Source organism: Acanthisitta chloris, unplaced genomic scaffold, assembly GCF_000695815.1.
Source record: "Acanthisitta chloris isolate BGI_N310 unplaced genomic scaffold, ASM69581v1 scaffold2998, whole genome shotgun sequence".
Lineage (NCBI taxonomy): Eukaryota > Metazoa > Chordata > Aves > Passeriformes > Acanthisittidae > Acanthisitta > Acanthisitta chloris.
The window spans coordinates 1,883-19,579 of record NW_008688529.1 but is presented as its reverse complement, the minus strand read 5'-3'; the positions used below and the strand labels follow the sequence as shown (position 1 = coordinate 19,579).

The following is a 17,697-nucleotide window of genomic DNA, read 5'->3' as shown; positions in this document are numbered from 1 at the left end:
TTCAGGGAAAGATGGGGAAGAGAAGGCAGAGACCTTAAATACCTCAGCCACTGGGCAGTTTAAAATGACAGCTCGTACCTGAAAAAGTCACTGGCAGGAAGAAAGCCTTTGGCTTAGTTGGGGAGATGTTGGGTGTGGCTTTCTGCTTTGCTGTGCTGTACAGAGGGAGAAAAACAAGGGAAGAGGATGAGCTGGTGTGAAGTAAGGGATGAACACTGTTGGGGGGCATTTGTTCTTCCCATGGCACAAGGCACAGGTGTTTTCACAGCACCCTGCAATCAACTAGAGAGAAAATGGTGCTAATGCTGTAGCAGCTGCCCTTGTATCTAACTTCTCTCAAGTGCTGCCCAGAATAGCAAGTGCTGCCCAGACTCACAGGGAGTCTGATTTCATTCTGGTTAAACCATTGCTGGTATGCCCCTAAAGCAAAGTGGTCAAGAAAACCCCAAATCCTTTTCTCCCATTTTGAGACAACCTGATCTGTTCTTGCTTATCTTTTCACAATGGCAGTTAAGGCAGGAGCTCAGCTTCTTTCTGGAGGCAGCACCAACCAGTGGTGTGCTCCAGCAGCCCAGTCTGAATTTGGTCTTAGCCTGCCTTGAGCAGGAGATTGGACTAGAGACTTCCCAAAGTTTCCTTCAATTTGAATGATTCTGCAAATCAGAAACATCAGGAAGGAATTCAGTGGCTGGCACACACAAGGATGCAGCACATGAAGCATCACATACAACAGTACCAAGCTGTTATAAAGTTATGGAACACTCAGGCATGATAATGCCACTTACTTACATAAAAAGAAGTCTATCTTTTTCTGTCAAATAGCTGAATTCACAAAACTACCTGTGAGAACTTGTCTTCTGAACACTTGAAAAACCTTCTCCTAAGTTAATTAACTTCTGTTTCCTGCTTTTGAATGGCCACCTCATGGCTATGTAACTGTAAGAACACTGCCTGCAAGCTCTTTTGGAAGAAGCCATATTTGTACTTTCTTAAAAGATTGCATTATAACTGTTATACTGAGCACTTTGGGGATTAGGTTTTACAGGGTGGACCATTGCCTGGATAAATCCAGGTTGCCTAGGGCTTCCAGTGCCAATGGTCTTTACTCCCTCTGGAAGTTTTGGAAGACACAACACCAACTGTTTGGTTGAAACCAGGTCTTCATACCTGAAGCAAAACTAAACTTGATCTTGTACTCAGATCCTGGCAGCTGGAGAACAGGGAAACAAAAGACTGAAAAAAATGACACTAGAAAAGGTGGGCTAAGCACCACAAACTTCCAGCTGACAAGCAGAAGCGAAAAGGGTTGTTGGTTACAGAAGAATAAGGCAGCTTCTGAGAATATTAACATCATGTCAAAATGAGGACATCTGTCATACTGTAAATACCAAATAGTAGGTAAGTGATCGCTCCAATGTGAAAAAAAACACCCACCAAAACCATCCTTGGAAGAAAGGCTGTCTAATGCTTGTAGAAATGGGGACAAACTTCTTTTTTTCCTTTTTCATCATGTCACATCCCCTCTCCACAGGTAACTTTGTACAAGGACTCTGATGGAGAAGACTTTGGGTTCAGTGTCTCAGACGGTTTATTGGAAAAAGGAGTGTATGTCAAGAACATTCGACCAGCTGGCCCTGGCGACCTGGGAGGTTTAAAACCATACGACAGACTTTTACAGGTAATGTTTCTGACATCACACAGGGTTAGCATGAAGGGACATGACATACAGATTACTTTGTAAAAATACTTGTTAACCACACTGCTGGAGGGTGTTTGGGTTTCTGTCTTTGCAGATGTGAGTGTAGAAAACTGCACAAAGTGTTTTCATCACTTATCTGGAAGAGCCCTCTCAGCTACAGTGCCTGTTACGTTTTAAATAATGAGCACTACTGTTTGTTTGTTGTTTCTGCTGGGAAAGGATGTGTAGGGGGGCAGGAAGAAGGACAAATGATCATAATTTCTCTGTGCCACAGGCTGTGTAGATTTCCTAGAGCCTTGGTAAGAAAAGGCAGCACTTCATGGAAGCTTTTATGCATTGGTACTGAGGCTAGATTTCATATTTATATAAACATTCTTTCAGAATGCTTGGGTTATTTCAGAATTCCAAAGGAGGCATACACATGTTCACTGGGAAGCTGGAATTTCCCAAAGCATTTCCAGACAGATTTATCATTTTTGCTGTTCTTGATACAGCCCTGAGAATTGTTCCTGTGTTTAATCCAAGTGTTGACTGGCATAGTTGGAAAAATTTAATACTCAGCACCACACTTACCACAGTGCCGAGCTGGACTGTGATAAAAAAGTCTAAATTTCTCAACTAGCCCAATAAAATACTTCATATAAATTTTTATATGTTAAGTAAAACCAAAGAAGATTTGAACTGAATTGACATTTCAGAGGTGCTCTATTGGACTTAAATTGATGAACACCATGACACACAGAAAAACTATGTGCTGTTAAATAATCCTTTATGGGGTGGGCATTTGTGACAGCTGCCAACAGCAAGCACCAGGGTAAATATCCTCACTTCAGCTGCACTCTGTTCAAGAGTGAGTAGAATACTGCTGGTTTCAGACCAGACACCATGGCTAAATAGTCTTGTGCCAGGTGATTCTCTGACTGCCATATTTAAATAGGGCTCCACAGTCTCAAGGATAGGTCTGTTTTGCTTGGGATCTCATTTCTTTTTCCTAAACTGGTAACAAAACCCAATATTCTCATCCTTCAGGTAAACCACATTCGCACCAGAGACTTTGACTGCTGTCTAGTTGTGCCACTCATTGCAGAATCTGGCAATAAGCTGGAACTGGTTATTAGCAGAAACCCACTGGCATCCCAGAAAGGAAGCTCAGAACAACAGACTGCAGCAAGTGGGGAGTGGAGTGACCGGAATAATGCCTTCCTTCAGCAGAGTGGGCACACTAATGCTAGCACGGAGACACGGGATCCTACAAACACCTTATAGCAGAAAACCATGTGAGTGGGACATTCGGTAACAAAAGACAATTATGGTGCTAAATCCCTTTAAGATTTCTCTGAGGTTGAGGCTCAGATGCTATACAGCACTGAAAAGCACAGGAGGTCAGTCTGTCTGTCTCAAGGCTTCTAATCCATGGTTACGTTTGAAAAAGTTGAAGTCTTCATTTAGTCACGTCATTCCATTCTAAACAATCTAGCATTAGCAACAGTAGGAAAAATCAAAAGGGCCTTTTCCCCCACCGAGTAAGAAACTGGGCAGATGTTTTAAATATGTTCTACATGTTCCTCTCCCTTCATCAGCAGCTGCTGTTTGAGGGAAAAGCACAGAGTTAACCTCTGCTAATGACCAGTGGTGTCCAGGGTACATGGTTTTTAAAGAACATTTTATCAGAAAGGAGCTGCTGTCTGATGACAGGGAAGAGTGATTTACTGCACTGGGTTTTCTTGCGGCATGGCTACAGCTCTGATTGTTGGAAATCTTCGTTTGCTGGCAAGAAGGCTGCACTCATCAGGCAAAGAATGGCTTAAATGTTTTAATGAAATGCTTGCAGGAAGCTGCAGATTGCAGTGAACATTGCTTCTCCACTTCGGTAAATTGTGTTAGAACACACATTATTCCCTATGCAATGAAATATTTAACGGTATTGTCTTGCAACCTGTGGAGATTTTTAAGCAGAGACTTTTTCAGTGGGATAAAACCTCTGAAGGAGGATTACTGAAAAGACTAAAACTGAGTTCAGACAAATTAGAAAGGTTTTTAAAAGAAAATGGCTTTTTTTAAACAACGTCAGGGGAGATTGATACAAAAGCTCTTTCATGATCCATGAACCTGTAAACTTGTACTGTCACACATGAACTTTTTAAGTCAGTTTCCTGAAGGGACAAAGATCCTATTTAATATGCTTTGTTTTCAGCCTTCTTTATGATAAACATCACCCCTGCAACACATTTTTAGAATTTAAAATTGTAAATATATTTTACAAACACATCACAAATTATCTCCTCCCTCCTCTCCTCCCAAGCAATAAAATACTGCCAGTTGCTTTATATGCTCACCAGCAGCTGCTTTGGTTTAGTCTGGTATTCAAGTTGTTATTGGTAGTTATTGTTATTGGTGAATATAAAGATACTGGATTTGTACATTTGTAGAGTCTCCATATCTAAGCAATCACCTTACAGAGTTGTTTCTGGTCAATTTAAACTGTTTAACTGTATCCCTGTTGCTGTTTCCAATACATGAACAAGTTCACCTGCCCTACACACACAAGTATCTCTGATTTCTATTTCAGCACTGCCAGAAAAGGTCAGAATGACATTCAAGGCTGAATCATGTAAAAAAAAGTTCATGAGTCACTTAAATATGTATTTTTATTTGTAACAAATAGGTATTAAACTGTAAAGTATTTTTGTACAAATTTAATACTTTAATAGCATGATATTTATCGTCTATGTTATGTTTTTGAAATTCAAACTGTTGCAAATATTTGTATGGAAAAACTGTATAAATTGAAATAAACAGTGATTTAAAGACATTAAAAATGAGGTAGTGTTTTTATATTTTTTCCACATTATATTTTTCCACATTTTTAACAAAAAATACCTTGTTTATATTTGTGCTATACCTTTTCCTACACTATGGGTAAAACAAGAAAACTAATTGCTAAAGGTAAGCAGGCTGTCCATATTTTAATACGTGTCTGATGTTTAACATTCAACTTATTAATCTCAAAATTACAATTCAGCAAGTCACATAGTACACAAGAAAAGGTTGAAAATGGAATGTTATTTGAACTCTGACTTGGAATTTTGTTTACTTACCAAGATCATCATCAACATATAACTATTAGCTGAAGCAGCAATAGCAAGTTCTTTTCAGTACAAAGTAGGAAAATTTTTTCTGTACCACTGATTGCAACTATCTTGTTCTGTTTGTATCAAGTTTAAAATCCATAATCCATCAAAGCTTCATGGCCACTAATGTGCCACATGAGAAAAACCTAAAGTCCAGTTTGTTTGGTGGTTTTTTTACTTAAGAGCAAACTGCACCTTTGGCACATCAGCAACAGCCTCTTGTCAATGCTGTAGAGTTAGGGGATGGATAAATTGTGGTATGGAGAGCTAGGAGTCCTTAAATCAAAATACAGCCTCATGTATTTTTTAAGGGAACATCTGGATCCTGTAAGATCTGTAAGTTCATTTTTCACCGAAACAAAAGAATTAGATTATTTTTGATGAGCAATACACCAAGGAATCTACTAAAAACAAATCACTGAAAATGTAAGATTCTCAGGGTAAAACAAGCATAGAGCATACAAAACCAGGAAAGCCTTTGAAAAGCACCTGCATACACAGCTTCTGCAGTTCAGTGATGATTCATAATGAGGACAGTTAATACTTTGTTAGCTTTTGAGAAGCTTCCTAGGAGTTGGTTTTCCCAAAGTTAGATTCTTAAGTCTGGAAGTTCCAAGTGGGGATTCTGCTACTGTTGTCTGTCAAAACAAAACAAAAATGTTATCCAAGTTTGACCCAGACCTAAAATGAAGAAATATCTTCAAAAAAGCTCTTTCTCTGTGACAGACCTCAGAAATTAGATGCAATGAAAGAAAGCATCTGTTAAGTAAGTCTGATTATTTAAAATCAACTTCAATGATTAAATTTTATCTAAATCTTCCGCAGTAGGTCACCTAAAAACTGACATGTGTGCACAAAGAATAAGCTAATATAAGCTAAGCTGGCCAATAGGTCACTCCATTTTCTACTAGTGACATTATAGCTTTTTTTTTTCCATATGAGTCATATATTACTCTGGGAAGACATCTGCCAAATGGGACTGCTTCACCAATTACTGGTCATCTTGAAAATTATTAAATAAATAATAGTAAAACAATCCCAACAGTATCCAGGTGACTTGTGGTGGTGAAAGAGATTGCAAAAGACTGTTTTAAACTATCAGTAAGGGCATACTTACAGGGTGTATTTTTGCAGCAGCCTCAGAATGCTTTGCAAGAGTATGTTGTCTTTTACCAGGGCTTTGCTTCAAACTGCCTGTCTGCTCTTCAGAGACAACTGATGACTCTTGTTTAATGAGGTCACTTAGAGGTTCAGGAGCATCAGGAGCACCTTCATTTACAGCAACAGTCCAAGTCTTGAGCTCTTGATTTTGCCAGCACTCCATCATTTGTTTGGGATGGTTGTTTGTTTCTGCAATTACCTCTCTCAAAAATCTCTGTAAGCGAGTTTTTCTGGGCATGTTCTTGTTGGTGACTGCTCTCCTGAGGTGCAGCTCTTCAGCTACGACATAGACACGGCAGCGCCCCCTGGTCACGGCTGTGTACACGTGCTGCCAGTGCTGCCGGCCTGGATGGCCAACCACGTACACCACAGTCTTCTCCTCGGAACCCTGAAACATGTTTAACAACACCGTTTCAAAGTAACACCTCCAGTAAAGTTTAAAAAAACATAGGACTCGACAAGAATGAGAAAGTTGGAGACAACTGGGGACACGCTCTCAAGAATATTTTCTATCCTGCCTTCAAGGAATTCTGCTTTCAAGAAGGTTTCTGACTCTTCCACATGCAAATACAGTGCATGAGCTCAGCTCACAGCTGCTATGGTTTTACCTGAAATGTGTGAATAGTTCTGGCCCATGCATGTTTTATGTGACATAGCTTCTTCAGTGCCTTATACTTCACAGTGAACGTGGAACCACATGTGCTGCTGATGGTCAGTAAGCGCTGCTTATCAATTTCCACATCCTAAGGAAACAGCACAACACTCAGCAGTGAGCATGGATCAGCAATGTCTGTACATCTGTGTGCATCCATATTCCAGCTTTCCCTGAAATGACAACTGCAATGTCAACCAAGTGAAATAGTTTTAGAAGCCACTAAACCCAAAAGATGGCTATCTTTCACTGACCACCTCCAAGGAAAATAGTTTCACTGTACAGGGCTTACCCTAACTACTGATACTTTCACTGACCCCTTAACTCACTCAACCCAGCAGAAAAAAAACACCATTTTTTATAGATGTATTTGTCAGTCAGCTGTTTTCTGGCAGGAAGAGCTCATGCTGTAACATAGCTTTACTCTTTACTTCAGACCATGTTTCTACCTATATCCAAAACATTACCCATTTCAATTACATTTGAGCATTTACAGAATGTATTTGCATCAGACAATAGCAGACCAACTAAACACATTTTACAAAAAAAGCCCTAATATAGCTTGCCTCTTTCTTGCCTTTCACATTACAGTCTAAGTATGAATTATGGACTAAACTTATGAAGTGTGAATTGTTTTCTTCTGGGGAATTCAAGAAGTAATGAATCAGTTGCCACTGAGGGGTTTTTTTTGTGCGAGTTCTTACACCAAGGAATTACCCCTGTTATGAAAAATATGTCTCCATTGCACAGTCGTCTGTCATCCTCAGCAGCCCCTGCAGTGATGGTGGTTTCTCCATGGCCATTAGAACCCTCTCCAAAACCACAGCCTGGCAAGAGATCCTTGAGATATGTATTCCTCATGCAGGAAATCTTGTCCCCAATTTGAAACGAAAGTCGCTTTTTGTGGTCTCTGGGTCAGAGAAAGAAAAAGGGAGAAATGTATTTAAAAAATATGCATTTACTCTCTCTCATTATTTCTTCTGTTTCCCCTCTCTATATTTGGCCCAGATAAAAAACCTTAGTAATACTCAAAACAGTTAAGATAACACACATTTACTTCTTGAACTTCTGTAAAACCTTTTGGCAAAAACCAGTAATCTAGAGTAGCACAAAAAGCCTGCTCTCAAAAAACCTTCAGAATCTATTTAGAAATCATACAGGGGTAAGAAAAAATTAACCTTGAAGGGTTTTTTTCAAGTTGCTTTTATGTGAATTTTAAATATTCGACAGTAACTCAAAATCTTGGAATTCACACAATGACAACTGAAATGAAAGGCATTTTACCACTGTTCATAGTCCAGGTTGAAATTGAAGAACCCATCAAGAAAAATTTATTACATAAATGATTGCTAACATAACGAATCAGATCGATGTGAAACATGAAAACTTTTACAATCTTATTTTAGGGTGTTGGTCTGGCTGCAACACTTTTAAAAACAGAGTGACACTGTTCACAGGAAAAATGACAAAATATTGGCTTACCTGGTTAAATGATTTGAATAGTGCTGGCAACAAAGTTCATTTATTAGATTGCAGTCTTGCCTAAATCATACAAAACAAGAATATGAATAAATGAAGATGAACAAAACATACGATTACAGGCAATGTCACATTAGCATTAATTCATAAATAATGGGAAAAGCCCTTTGTAGCTGTGATGACTTTTTGACCAACAATTAAAAGCAATTGCTGATTTGGGGTCTAGAAGACAGAGCAGTAAAAGAACAGTTTTGTCTAAATACCATGGAAGGTGAGGCAAGGACGTTTGTGCTGCATACCTAGATTAGCTAGATTTGGCTTTAAGAAGAAAACTAAAGAAAAACTAAACCGTGGACAGATTATTTTCTGTGGATGTATTAAAAATAGCCAAAAGATTGATCTGCTTTTTAAAGACCTGGAATTTTAATGAAGTACCTAGAAAAATATACTAGAAGAATCTTACACGGAAGTCACTAAAAACAGTATTGTACCTGGATGAAGACTGGAGAAATAAAATTGATACCAGAGTTACTCAGCATTCACAACAAACAGGTGAACTAGCTAAAATCACTTATTTGCACATCAGGAACCTGCAAACAGTGGGCGGTTTTTAATTGCTGAGAAAAGATTCTTCACAAATAGAAGTGGAAGAGGTGTTTCTTCAGTGTCCTTTTGTGCAGAACTGCAAGTTTACGGACTACTGGTACTACCTTGCGTTCCATTTATCCTGTCAGTGTTTCTGTGGAGTTATCCATACTATCCATGCTCCTGTGATCATTCATGGGGTCAGTGATTATTAACCTTCCCAATCTTTCCTCAAAGCACATTACAGCCCTACATCCCAACCCTTCTTAAATGATAGATATTGTGCTTCCAAATATCCAAACTGTAGGCATTTGTCACTTCAGAGCAGAAGCACTAATGTCCATCAAATTAAATGGCTAAACCTGACCCTTGTTACACAGTCAAAACACACTATCTTCTGTTAGTTGGTCAATGCCCACTTGTGACAGGAGCATGTGGAGACCCCTAAGAGTGGGTTATGTGTTCCATCACATCTGCCACAGTAGGGTATTTGAATACAGACATTTCTTTGTATGTTGCAGGTTCCTCTTACAGTCAAGTTCCCACCTTCTGAAGAACACCACGCTGTTAGCAAACACCAGAGCACAGGTTCTCACCATCTACTACAAAACCTGACCACTTATGTCCATCCTTTGTTTCTTTAACATACACTGTAGAGATGAACATGAACACAAAGGCAGAAAACATGGTCCAAAATAACATTAAGCTTAGGGAAAAATGAAGCAACTCTCCGTGGAGAGACTGGGGCAACCAGAAGGCACGGGACAGACATCTGGCCTGTTGTTCTGTCTAGTAATTTTATGGTACCACCACTAGTCTGCAACTCAACACACTCAGCTAATTTTACATTGTGGCTGCTAGCATGGTCTTTTGCAATGTCTGCCTGCATACTCCATTACCTTCTGAAAGCAATGAATTGTGATTGTTCAGCATCCTCCAATCCTGGCCCCTTTTTAAGTAAAGTCTTTATGGCAGTTTGCAAATCTGTTTGAAAAGACATAAAAGGTAAGGCATAAAAATAGGCAGAGCAATTTAAGCAAGAAAAACGTAATTCAACATGAAATCGTCTTTGCTTATTTCTTGCTTCAGTGACATTTCAACTTGTTTAAAACAAGAAAAAAGAAACATCATGCAGTTAACTCCCTATTAAAATCTGAGAAACGAGAGTGATATGGAAGGAGACAAATTCTTATTTCTGTGCTTAAGAGCACCACAGAACATATTTCATGCAAAATAAGGTTTTGATACAGCACATTAAAGAGGTAAAGACAGGACATTTTTAAGTTGCAGACCTATACATTTAGATTTCATAGAAGAAATCTACTTTTAGCATTCTGTTTGCTGAGTAAGTTACTGTAGTGGGATATGGTGATAATATTTGCGCAATTTTTTTCCATATTCCCCTTGAAGCTTTTCGATGCATACAAAGTAGAAGACACTTATACCCAATAAACAACAAAAAACCTCAAACAAACCCAAAACCAATGGTCCCAGCCCTGACCCCAAAGCATTTTAAAAGAAATACTGGTGTCCTTTCTGCTTCCATTTTCCTAACTTGATTCTAGAGTTGGGAGCACATTCCTGTCCAGCACACCATCCTGTTACAGTTGCTGTTTACTCCAAATGATGCATGTCTGAAAATCTGATCTGTTAAGGTTTGACAGCTCCAGCTACAACACAAAGAGACAATCACATTTGATTACACTGGTGGAAACTGTCCCCCATTTCAAAATGTCACTGGAACCTATTCCCTGCACTTAAAGGTCTTGGTGTGTGCACTTACAGAAGGCAAAAGGTAAACTATGAATGTGGCATTTAAATTTATGCCACAAACAAAACCAGACTAAAATCCTCCCAAAACCTTAATTCCAGGCAATAGTCTATGCTTTAGCAAAGGGAAAATCAAGACCACAAATGGCCTGTACACACATACTGTCACAATTCCCGCCAGCAGGCAAAGCAATAAGAATGAATTTCTTCTCTGGGCTTGGCACTGTCATTTCCCCATTCCAAGCAGAAACTTGCAGCACCTCATCAAATTCAGGAAGCTGCCGGTGAGAGATTCTTGACCAAAGCAGTGAAGGAAAACAGAAGTTATTTCCAGTTAAAGGACTGCACTGTATCATCATCTGCATCAGCCTGAAGTTCACCATTTATAAATGTTTTGTCTTCTACACTTCATACAGCAAAAAACTCTTTCCTCTGAGCATAACCTAATTTCATGTAATTTATTCTCTAAACCTTACAGCACTGCAGAGATACTTAGTATTAACCATACAGTTCTCATGGGAGTAGAATGGATTAAAATGGAAGTGTTACTGAAAGAAATACGTGAGAATGTTTGTAAAAGTCTTAGTCATTCTGGACATCTTGCAAATGTTCAGATTATTCTCAAATTCCAATCAACATCAAAAGCTCTTGAGCACTTGAACCTAGATTTTGTTGTTTGAGGTTTACAAAAAGAAATCCCACACTGACAGTAAACAGGATTATTTCCAGAACAAAAGTAATGCAAATTCCGGAAACATTCAGAGGTTCTAGGTATTAATACAGAAAAAAAATTTAGATACTCTATGATGTAATGGCCCTTGACACCTAAACTCTCAAAGAATTTGCATCTGTTTTCACTGTTGTTACACTTACCAGCAGTGTCTTTCAAACTTCCTATTTAGAGAAGCAAATGTGAGACATTTAAGAAGGCATAAAGTCACTTGTGCATGCACAAGTCATTTGAAAACAACAGGAGAGTATGTGATAGCGAAATACATCCCATGAAATTCAAGAGTATTCCAGCACACACATTTATTTTTGTCCAATATATTTACTTCTGGAAAAATCTGTGGGGTTTTGTTGCTGTTGTTTTGGGGGGTTGTTTTTAAAACAAACGTTACTGATTTTGACTACAAAACCTAACAGAAGCAGTACTACAGAGTCAAACCTGGATGCACTGCTATTTTGCAGGCAGAAGACCAGGCCTCCTATGAGAGTACTTCACACATACATAAGGAAATCCTACCTTGAGGCATTATCTACAATGAGCTGCGATTCGGCTCTGTGGTTAGTTCGCAGTTCCACTGAAAAGCCTCTTGGTTTTAGACCCTCAAAGACATCAGCTAACATGTTTCCTGGGTCTATGCTTGGTAGCTGTCTAGTATCACCTACACAGAATGCAAATTAGTATTTGTGAGAAGCAATAACAGATCATGTTAAAAACTCTCTTGAAAAAAACCCAGTGGAATTAGTAAATACTCGACCCTCTACAGAGTAACATACATTCTCAATACAATTCACATGAAATAAAACTTTCAAGAATCTAAGAAACTCTAGGAATCAGGCTGTGGTGTAGTTTAAGTTTTTCATATTCCTCACTCAGTAATGCTTTACTATCAAGTGCAAATCCCTCTGCTTGATGAACACTGACAGGGATCACATCTTATTCAAACACATTTTGAAAGCCACATATTTAAAAACAAATGCCATTAATGTCATGTCAAAAAGCAAACCTCTGAGAAAGCATAAAGATTTGACTTTACATTTTTTTGCTCTTCTTTTTGAATTAAAACAAGATGATCCTAGCAGTAAAATGACACAAAACCTCCCTTCCAACATGTGATTAATATGCTGACATTAGCTTCTTTAGATTCAAGGAAATCAGAGGTTTTTCCACTTGCAAGATGTAATAAGCTACCACATGGAAGTCATAAAACATTCAAAATCAATCAAAACACTGCTAAACAGAGAACAGAGATACTGATACTTTCATACTGCCAGCTGAGATGGAAAAGTGTCTGTCTCATCTGACCTTAAGGATTAGCAGAAAAACCCAAGCAGAGAACAACGTAACATTCTGGGGGTTTTATGAGACTTGGTGAGACCAGTGGCAGCTCTGATACTTACACTGTATATTATGCATTGTTGAATATTGTATAAAGCAAAATTTGCTGTTCCACTTACCTAGAATAATAAGTTTAGCAAGCTGAGCATGCTCACACAAGAGTTTTAAAATTAAACTAAGAATGTGTACAGACACCAAACTTCCTTCATCCACAATCAGAACTGTCACAGTAGAAAACTTCCATGGCTGTGCTCGTTCACTCTGCCTCCATGACTTAAAACTACAGATAATCTAAAAACAAATAAAAATAATGCAAACTTTGACACTAACCAACTGTAAGCAACTGTCTTATAAAAGCAGACAGAGTATGGTATCTTCTAATGTATGTAGAGCTGAAATTCTGCAGACACAGAAGACTCAACCATTCAGTCTTATTTTCCTCCCTGTTGAGGAGGAAACATTCCTAGCTTAAATTATATAAAAGCACAGACAAGCAGTCATCTTTTTCTGCAGGAACCATAAAGCATAAAAGGTCAGCCATTAGGTTGCTTAGTAACAGAGCACCTCCTACTACAACTTGCTGACACTAATAAATGCCCAACGTTTCTTTATATGGGTTATTCCACACCTCCAATGTCTTCCTGGCACCTTTCGCCACCTAGGACAAACTAGACTTGGCCTAAGTTTATTAACAAAGAGTTTAGTTTTTACTTACTCCTTTAAAAATTTCCCTAATACTTAACAGTAATTAAGAAAACATTATGCAAATAAAATTTCTCTCACTATTCAACCCCAGGCTACTGATCTTCTCATGTATGTGCTGGTATCTATGATTGCTAGGCAACAGGATACTAGAAAACGGCTCTGCCACACGGAAAGTAATTCTGTCTTTATTAAAATAAAAAACAAAACTGAGAGGCTAAAAAGACCAGATGCCCTAGAGAGGCATAAATTTGAGATGTATATAACTAGGAAAAAACCCAAAGTTATAGCAAGTAACATATTTCAAAAGACTAATTTATGATTCCTCAATATGTAACACTGACTTGCACACGCTGACAAGCTGTACCTAAGCATTATCATTAATAATGAAAATAAGCTACACATTTCATAAGGATAATTCAATAACTAGTTTTCTTCCAAAATAATAATGGACAGTCCCAAAAGGTCTTTCAGAACCCAACTTCAAAAAACCCAAAACAACACCAAACCCCACAAACCTTACCTGATGCAGCGTATATGCAGGGAGCTTAGTTTTTTCACTCAAAAGACTTGCTGCCCTCCCTGTAGGTGCAGTGAATAGTACATTCAAAAGTTTTTTGTCATAGGTATTCTCTGATTCCCAATGATGACCAAGTGTATTCCATTCATCAGATGCATCCAAGTCTTCTTCAAAGTCCTTAGAAGCAGCTTCCACTTCTTTTTCCATCTGCTTTAAATGACGAAAAAGGCAGCTAACTACTGTACTCTTCCCACAGCCTCCTTTTCCACTTATGATTGTGACAGGATTAGAACAAATCTTTTCCACAGCCATCACCTGATCTGAGTCTATCTCTCGTTTAATCTGGGTATCAGACACAGACCCTACTTCCTTTTCAAGGAAGTGATTTTCACCATTCTGATTGTCTGGATTATTTTCCTTCAGATGTTCCATTTCATGTGCCTGGGTAATTGTTATTTTGCTATCTACTGTTTCTCTTGATGTCTCAGAAATGTTAAGTATCTTTCTCACATCAGCATCCAGTTTCCATGTGTGGTTTGACAGAAGGCGACCTATATACATCGCAATGTCCTTTTCAGAGTTGTAAAGGTGACGGAGGAACACCAGCTTCTTCTCTCTAATCACTATCTCCTGATCTTTCAAAAATTTGAGAGACTGCCAAACATGCTCAATGGACATATCTTTAGATACGAAACAAGCTAATTCATCTTGATCTTCATAAGTGTGTCCCATTTCTCTACACTGTTTCTTGAGCTTATCATACAGAATTAATGCATTCTTCTGCAATTCAGGAATCTTCCAGAGGAGACGGTCACACTGACGGAAGGCAGCCCACGTTGCCTCACAGTAAGAAAGCTTCAGTTCCTTATAAACAATCTTCTCCCCCAAAAAAATAAAAGCAAACATATGTTTATTTCAGAAGATGTTAGCCTCTTGCTGAGTAACATTCTTCCTAGAAAAGACAAATTGCAATTCAGAGGGTGGAAGTTTGCGAAAATGCATTTATTTTTCATAAAGCATGAAGCTAAAATGCTTTTCGAGCAACATGAAAGCAAAATATTTAAAAGCAAGCTGGTGTGATAATTCCTCTCACCCTTCTGTGTGAAACAGAAACTTTAAAAATAAAAAACCTAGCACAGAAATTAGGCATTAAGGAGAACTCAAGCATATCTAATTAGCACAATTTCAAGTAAAGACACAAGAAGTGTAGACACAGCACAGAAAAGGCACTAGAATACTGTATTCAATTCTGAATGTGCTACCTCAAGAAATACACAACCTTTACAGACTCTACCAGAAAATAGTGAAAGACCAGGATATGCAAAAAAGATACACTACTAAGGGGGGGAAAAAAAAAAATTAATCGCACCAGCTCAGTCCTCAGAGAAAAAGCTAAAGAGAGTCTTCGTGCAATAAAAAAGGTGCAGTGAGAATGCAGGTCCTTGGTACAAGAATCAACGCGAGCAACAGGTCCATTTTGCATCAAGGAAGAGTCAAACTGGACATCAGGAAAATCTTTTTAAAGGGAAGGATGTGAAACACTGGAATACACTGGCTTCACTGCACTGAAATCGCAGGTCTTAAAGGCAAGTCAGGACATCTGTCACTAAGCCATTGTGCGGCTGAAGCAGATGGATAACTAACCATATTTGTGAACTATTAAGCTATAGCTCCTGTCTGTGGTACAGGAGTGCTAAGGTGAGATGCAGAAAAGGGAAACAGGAAGGTAAGCAACCACTGCAAATCCCATTATAAGAAACAAACGCCTGGACCTGATGACCTCTTACAGTGAAACTTGTCTCCCTTACTATGAAAGCATAGATACTGTTTTATGCATTAAGAACAGAAAATCTCATTTGCCAGTACAAAACTGAATAGGGCAATTGAGGATTTTAAATTAGCTTTCTTACTTTTGGCCCAATTACCTCAAGCAGTTAACTTTTTATTCCTTGTAGAAAGTACTAAACAAATGACTGTAACAAAACCACTTTTAAAAATCTTCTGAGATTAATTTATTGTACACCAGCTGGAAAAAACCCAACACCTTTGCTAAAACTGAATCCAGCACATCATCCATTTCCAAATGAACTATGCTTACCCACTGCAAATGCCTATTTAATAAACTGAACATAACTAAAACAGCACTGTAGTATAATGGAGCTCAAACTAGCAAACACTATACTTTTGCCATGCTTAATATTACTTACCCTGCTAAATCCAAGTTTCCATGGCTCATTCTTTAATATCTTATCCAATTTTGTTAGCATCTCATCTTGAAAATCTGCCTCTTCACCATCTGCACCATTGCTTTCTTCAGCCTTTCTTTGCCAAGACACCATATCCAACAGACAGCAAAAATGGCGTGGCAGAAGAATGGGCAAGAACTCCAGTATCACCGGAAAAGTCAGAGCTACCAACACCACCTTTCCTGCAACTGCATGCACCATAAACAGTGAAAGACTTAGGCAATATACAAAGATACTTGTAAAGGCAATTTAAACTGACTCCAGCTTTCACCCTTCTGCCTCCCCTACATGCAAAACATCCCAAATTTCTTTCAGTTTCTTACTACTTATAATCTTGTTTAAATTCTTTTAAAGTCTGTTTTCTCTGAACTACCTTGGGGAAGAAAATGTTAAAAGATGACACAGAAGCAGCAACTAAATGTACTCATTTGGAAAACCTGTGTTATGCACTCGGTTTAAACTGCATACCCAGCAGCATTTTGTAAAAAGGCAGTTCAGACCTCACCACACCTGCCCCTTACCTAAAAATAATTTTCATACAGATCTACAGAAGAACATTTAAAATTCAAAATAAGATCTGTAGTATCAGATCAGTAGAGGAATTTAGAAAAACAGTGCACTCCACTGGCTTTCTCAATGGCCTCAAGCTTAAGCTACCTCCTTACCTGTTTGTACGAGTCTGGGGATTAAAAGAATAATGAAACTCATTTACTCTATACCTTGCTTTAAAAAAACAATTTCAGAAGAAAGTGAAACAAATTTCAGAAGAAAGTGAGACTTTTAGAAGCTTCATCTCTTGGGGATAAAAAGGCTCTTTTAAATTAAGTATTAATGAAAATTTAAAACACTCCTTTTTCTAGGTGTTTTTTCTGATCACTGTCTTACCCTCAGAAAGGCAAAGATAAAATCTGTTACCTTTTAAGCAAGTACTCAATTTACACACAGAGAATCCACACACACTATTTCCACACACAAAAATATAATGAAGGCTTGAAGAACAAACTGCTTGATCGAGAAAGAAGAAAGCTTAAACTGTAGCAATGTAATTTACGTTAGTTATTAGGAAAACTCACCCACTACAAAACAGTGAACAGGATACCCAGGCACAATGGGCAATCTTCACCCCTGAGGACTCATGAACATACTGGACAAGACTCAACCAAAAGTGATCCATATATCCCATTAAACCTCACACAGCAAACCAGATCGGTGTTTCTATCACGATGGATTCCTATCCCTTTGTGGTTATGAAAATATTTGAAGTCCATAAAGGACTTTCCTACCATTACAAAAACACAACTAAAAGCCTGAAAGTCTGTAGAACTGTGAAAATTTCCCTCTCCTTACACATGTGATTTGGAGTAGTTGGCTCAAGTCTACAAGAAGCTCTGAACTCTCCCGTTACACCATTTGACCTCCAAGAGTTATCTCCATGCTTTGACCTGACACTTCCCAGTAAACCAGCTACTGGAAGACTTTGTTTGCTTATACATAACAGTAGGATAGACCCAATCCTGCACTGTCTGTGTGGTTATGCAAAGATCACTGAAGCAAAACATGAGAGCTAATGCTGAAGGCACAGCTCAGACATCCTGACTTCCTCTGTATTTCAGTGCTTTGCTTCAAACCAGCTGTAGTCTGGTCTCACAGACTGAATGCCTGTTAGCGACCGGAGCACCTTAGGCAT

The 17,697-nt window shown here is 38.5% G+C and overlaps 2 protein-coding genes across 2 annotated transcripts in view; one reads left to right on the top strand and one right to left on the bottom strand.

Moving 5' to 3' along the window:
- The window catches only part of GRIP1 (glutamate receptor interacting protein 1), a gene marked incomplete at its 5' end in the record, with an annotated part of 104,314 nt that extends 100,866 nt beyond the window's left edge, over nucleotides 1-3,448 (top strand). Inside the window, 2 exons of the mRNA XM_009081039.1 lie at nucleotides 1,532-1,678; nucleotides 2,729-3,448. Coding sequence (XP_009079287.1) covers nucleotides 1,532-1,678; nucleotides 2,729-2,965 — 384 coding nt within the window. The remainder of the gene's footprint in view (nucleotides 1-1,531; nucleotides 1,679-2,728) is intronic.
- A 1,930-nt stretch (nucleotides 3,449-5,378) lies between these two features.
- Nucleotides 5,379-17,697, bottom strand: part of HELB (helicase (DNA) B) — a gene marked incomplete at its 5' end in the record, with an annotated part of 13,538 nt that continues 1,219 nt past the window's right edge. Inside the window, 11 exons of the mRNA XM_009081037.1 lie at nucleotides 5,379-5,461; nucleotides 5,944-6,379; nucleotides 6,600-6,734; nucleotides 7,361-7,553; nucleotides 8,126-8,185; nucleotides 9,607-9,691; nucleotides 10,641-10,771; nucleotides 11,724-11,865; nucleotides 12,662-12,833; nucleotides 13,768-14,640; nucleotides 15,972-16,198. Coding sequence (XP_009079285.1) covers nucleotides 5,379-5,461; nucleotides 5,944-6,379; nucleotides 6,600-6,734; nucleotides 7,361-7,553; nucleotides 8,126-8,185; nucleotides 9,607-9,691; nucleotides 10,641-10,771; nucleotides 11,724-11,865; nucleotides 12,662-12,833; nucleotides 13,768-14,640; nucleotides 15,972-16,198 — 2,537 coding nt within the window. The remainder of the gene's footprint in view (nucleotides 5,462-5,943; nucleotides 6,380-6,599; nucleotides 6,735-7,360; nucleotides 7,554-8,125; nucleotides 8,186-9,606; nucleotides 9,692-10,640; nucleotides 10,772-11,723; nucleotides 11,866-12,661; nucleotides 12,834-13,767; nucleotides 14,641-15,971; nucleotides 16,199-17,697) is intronic.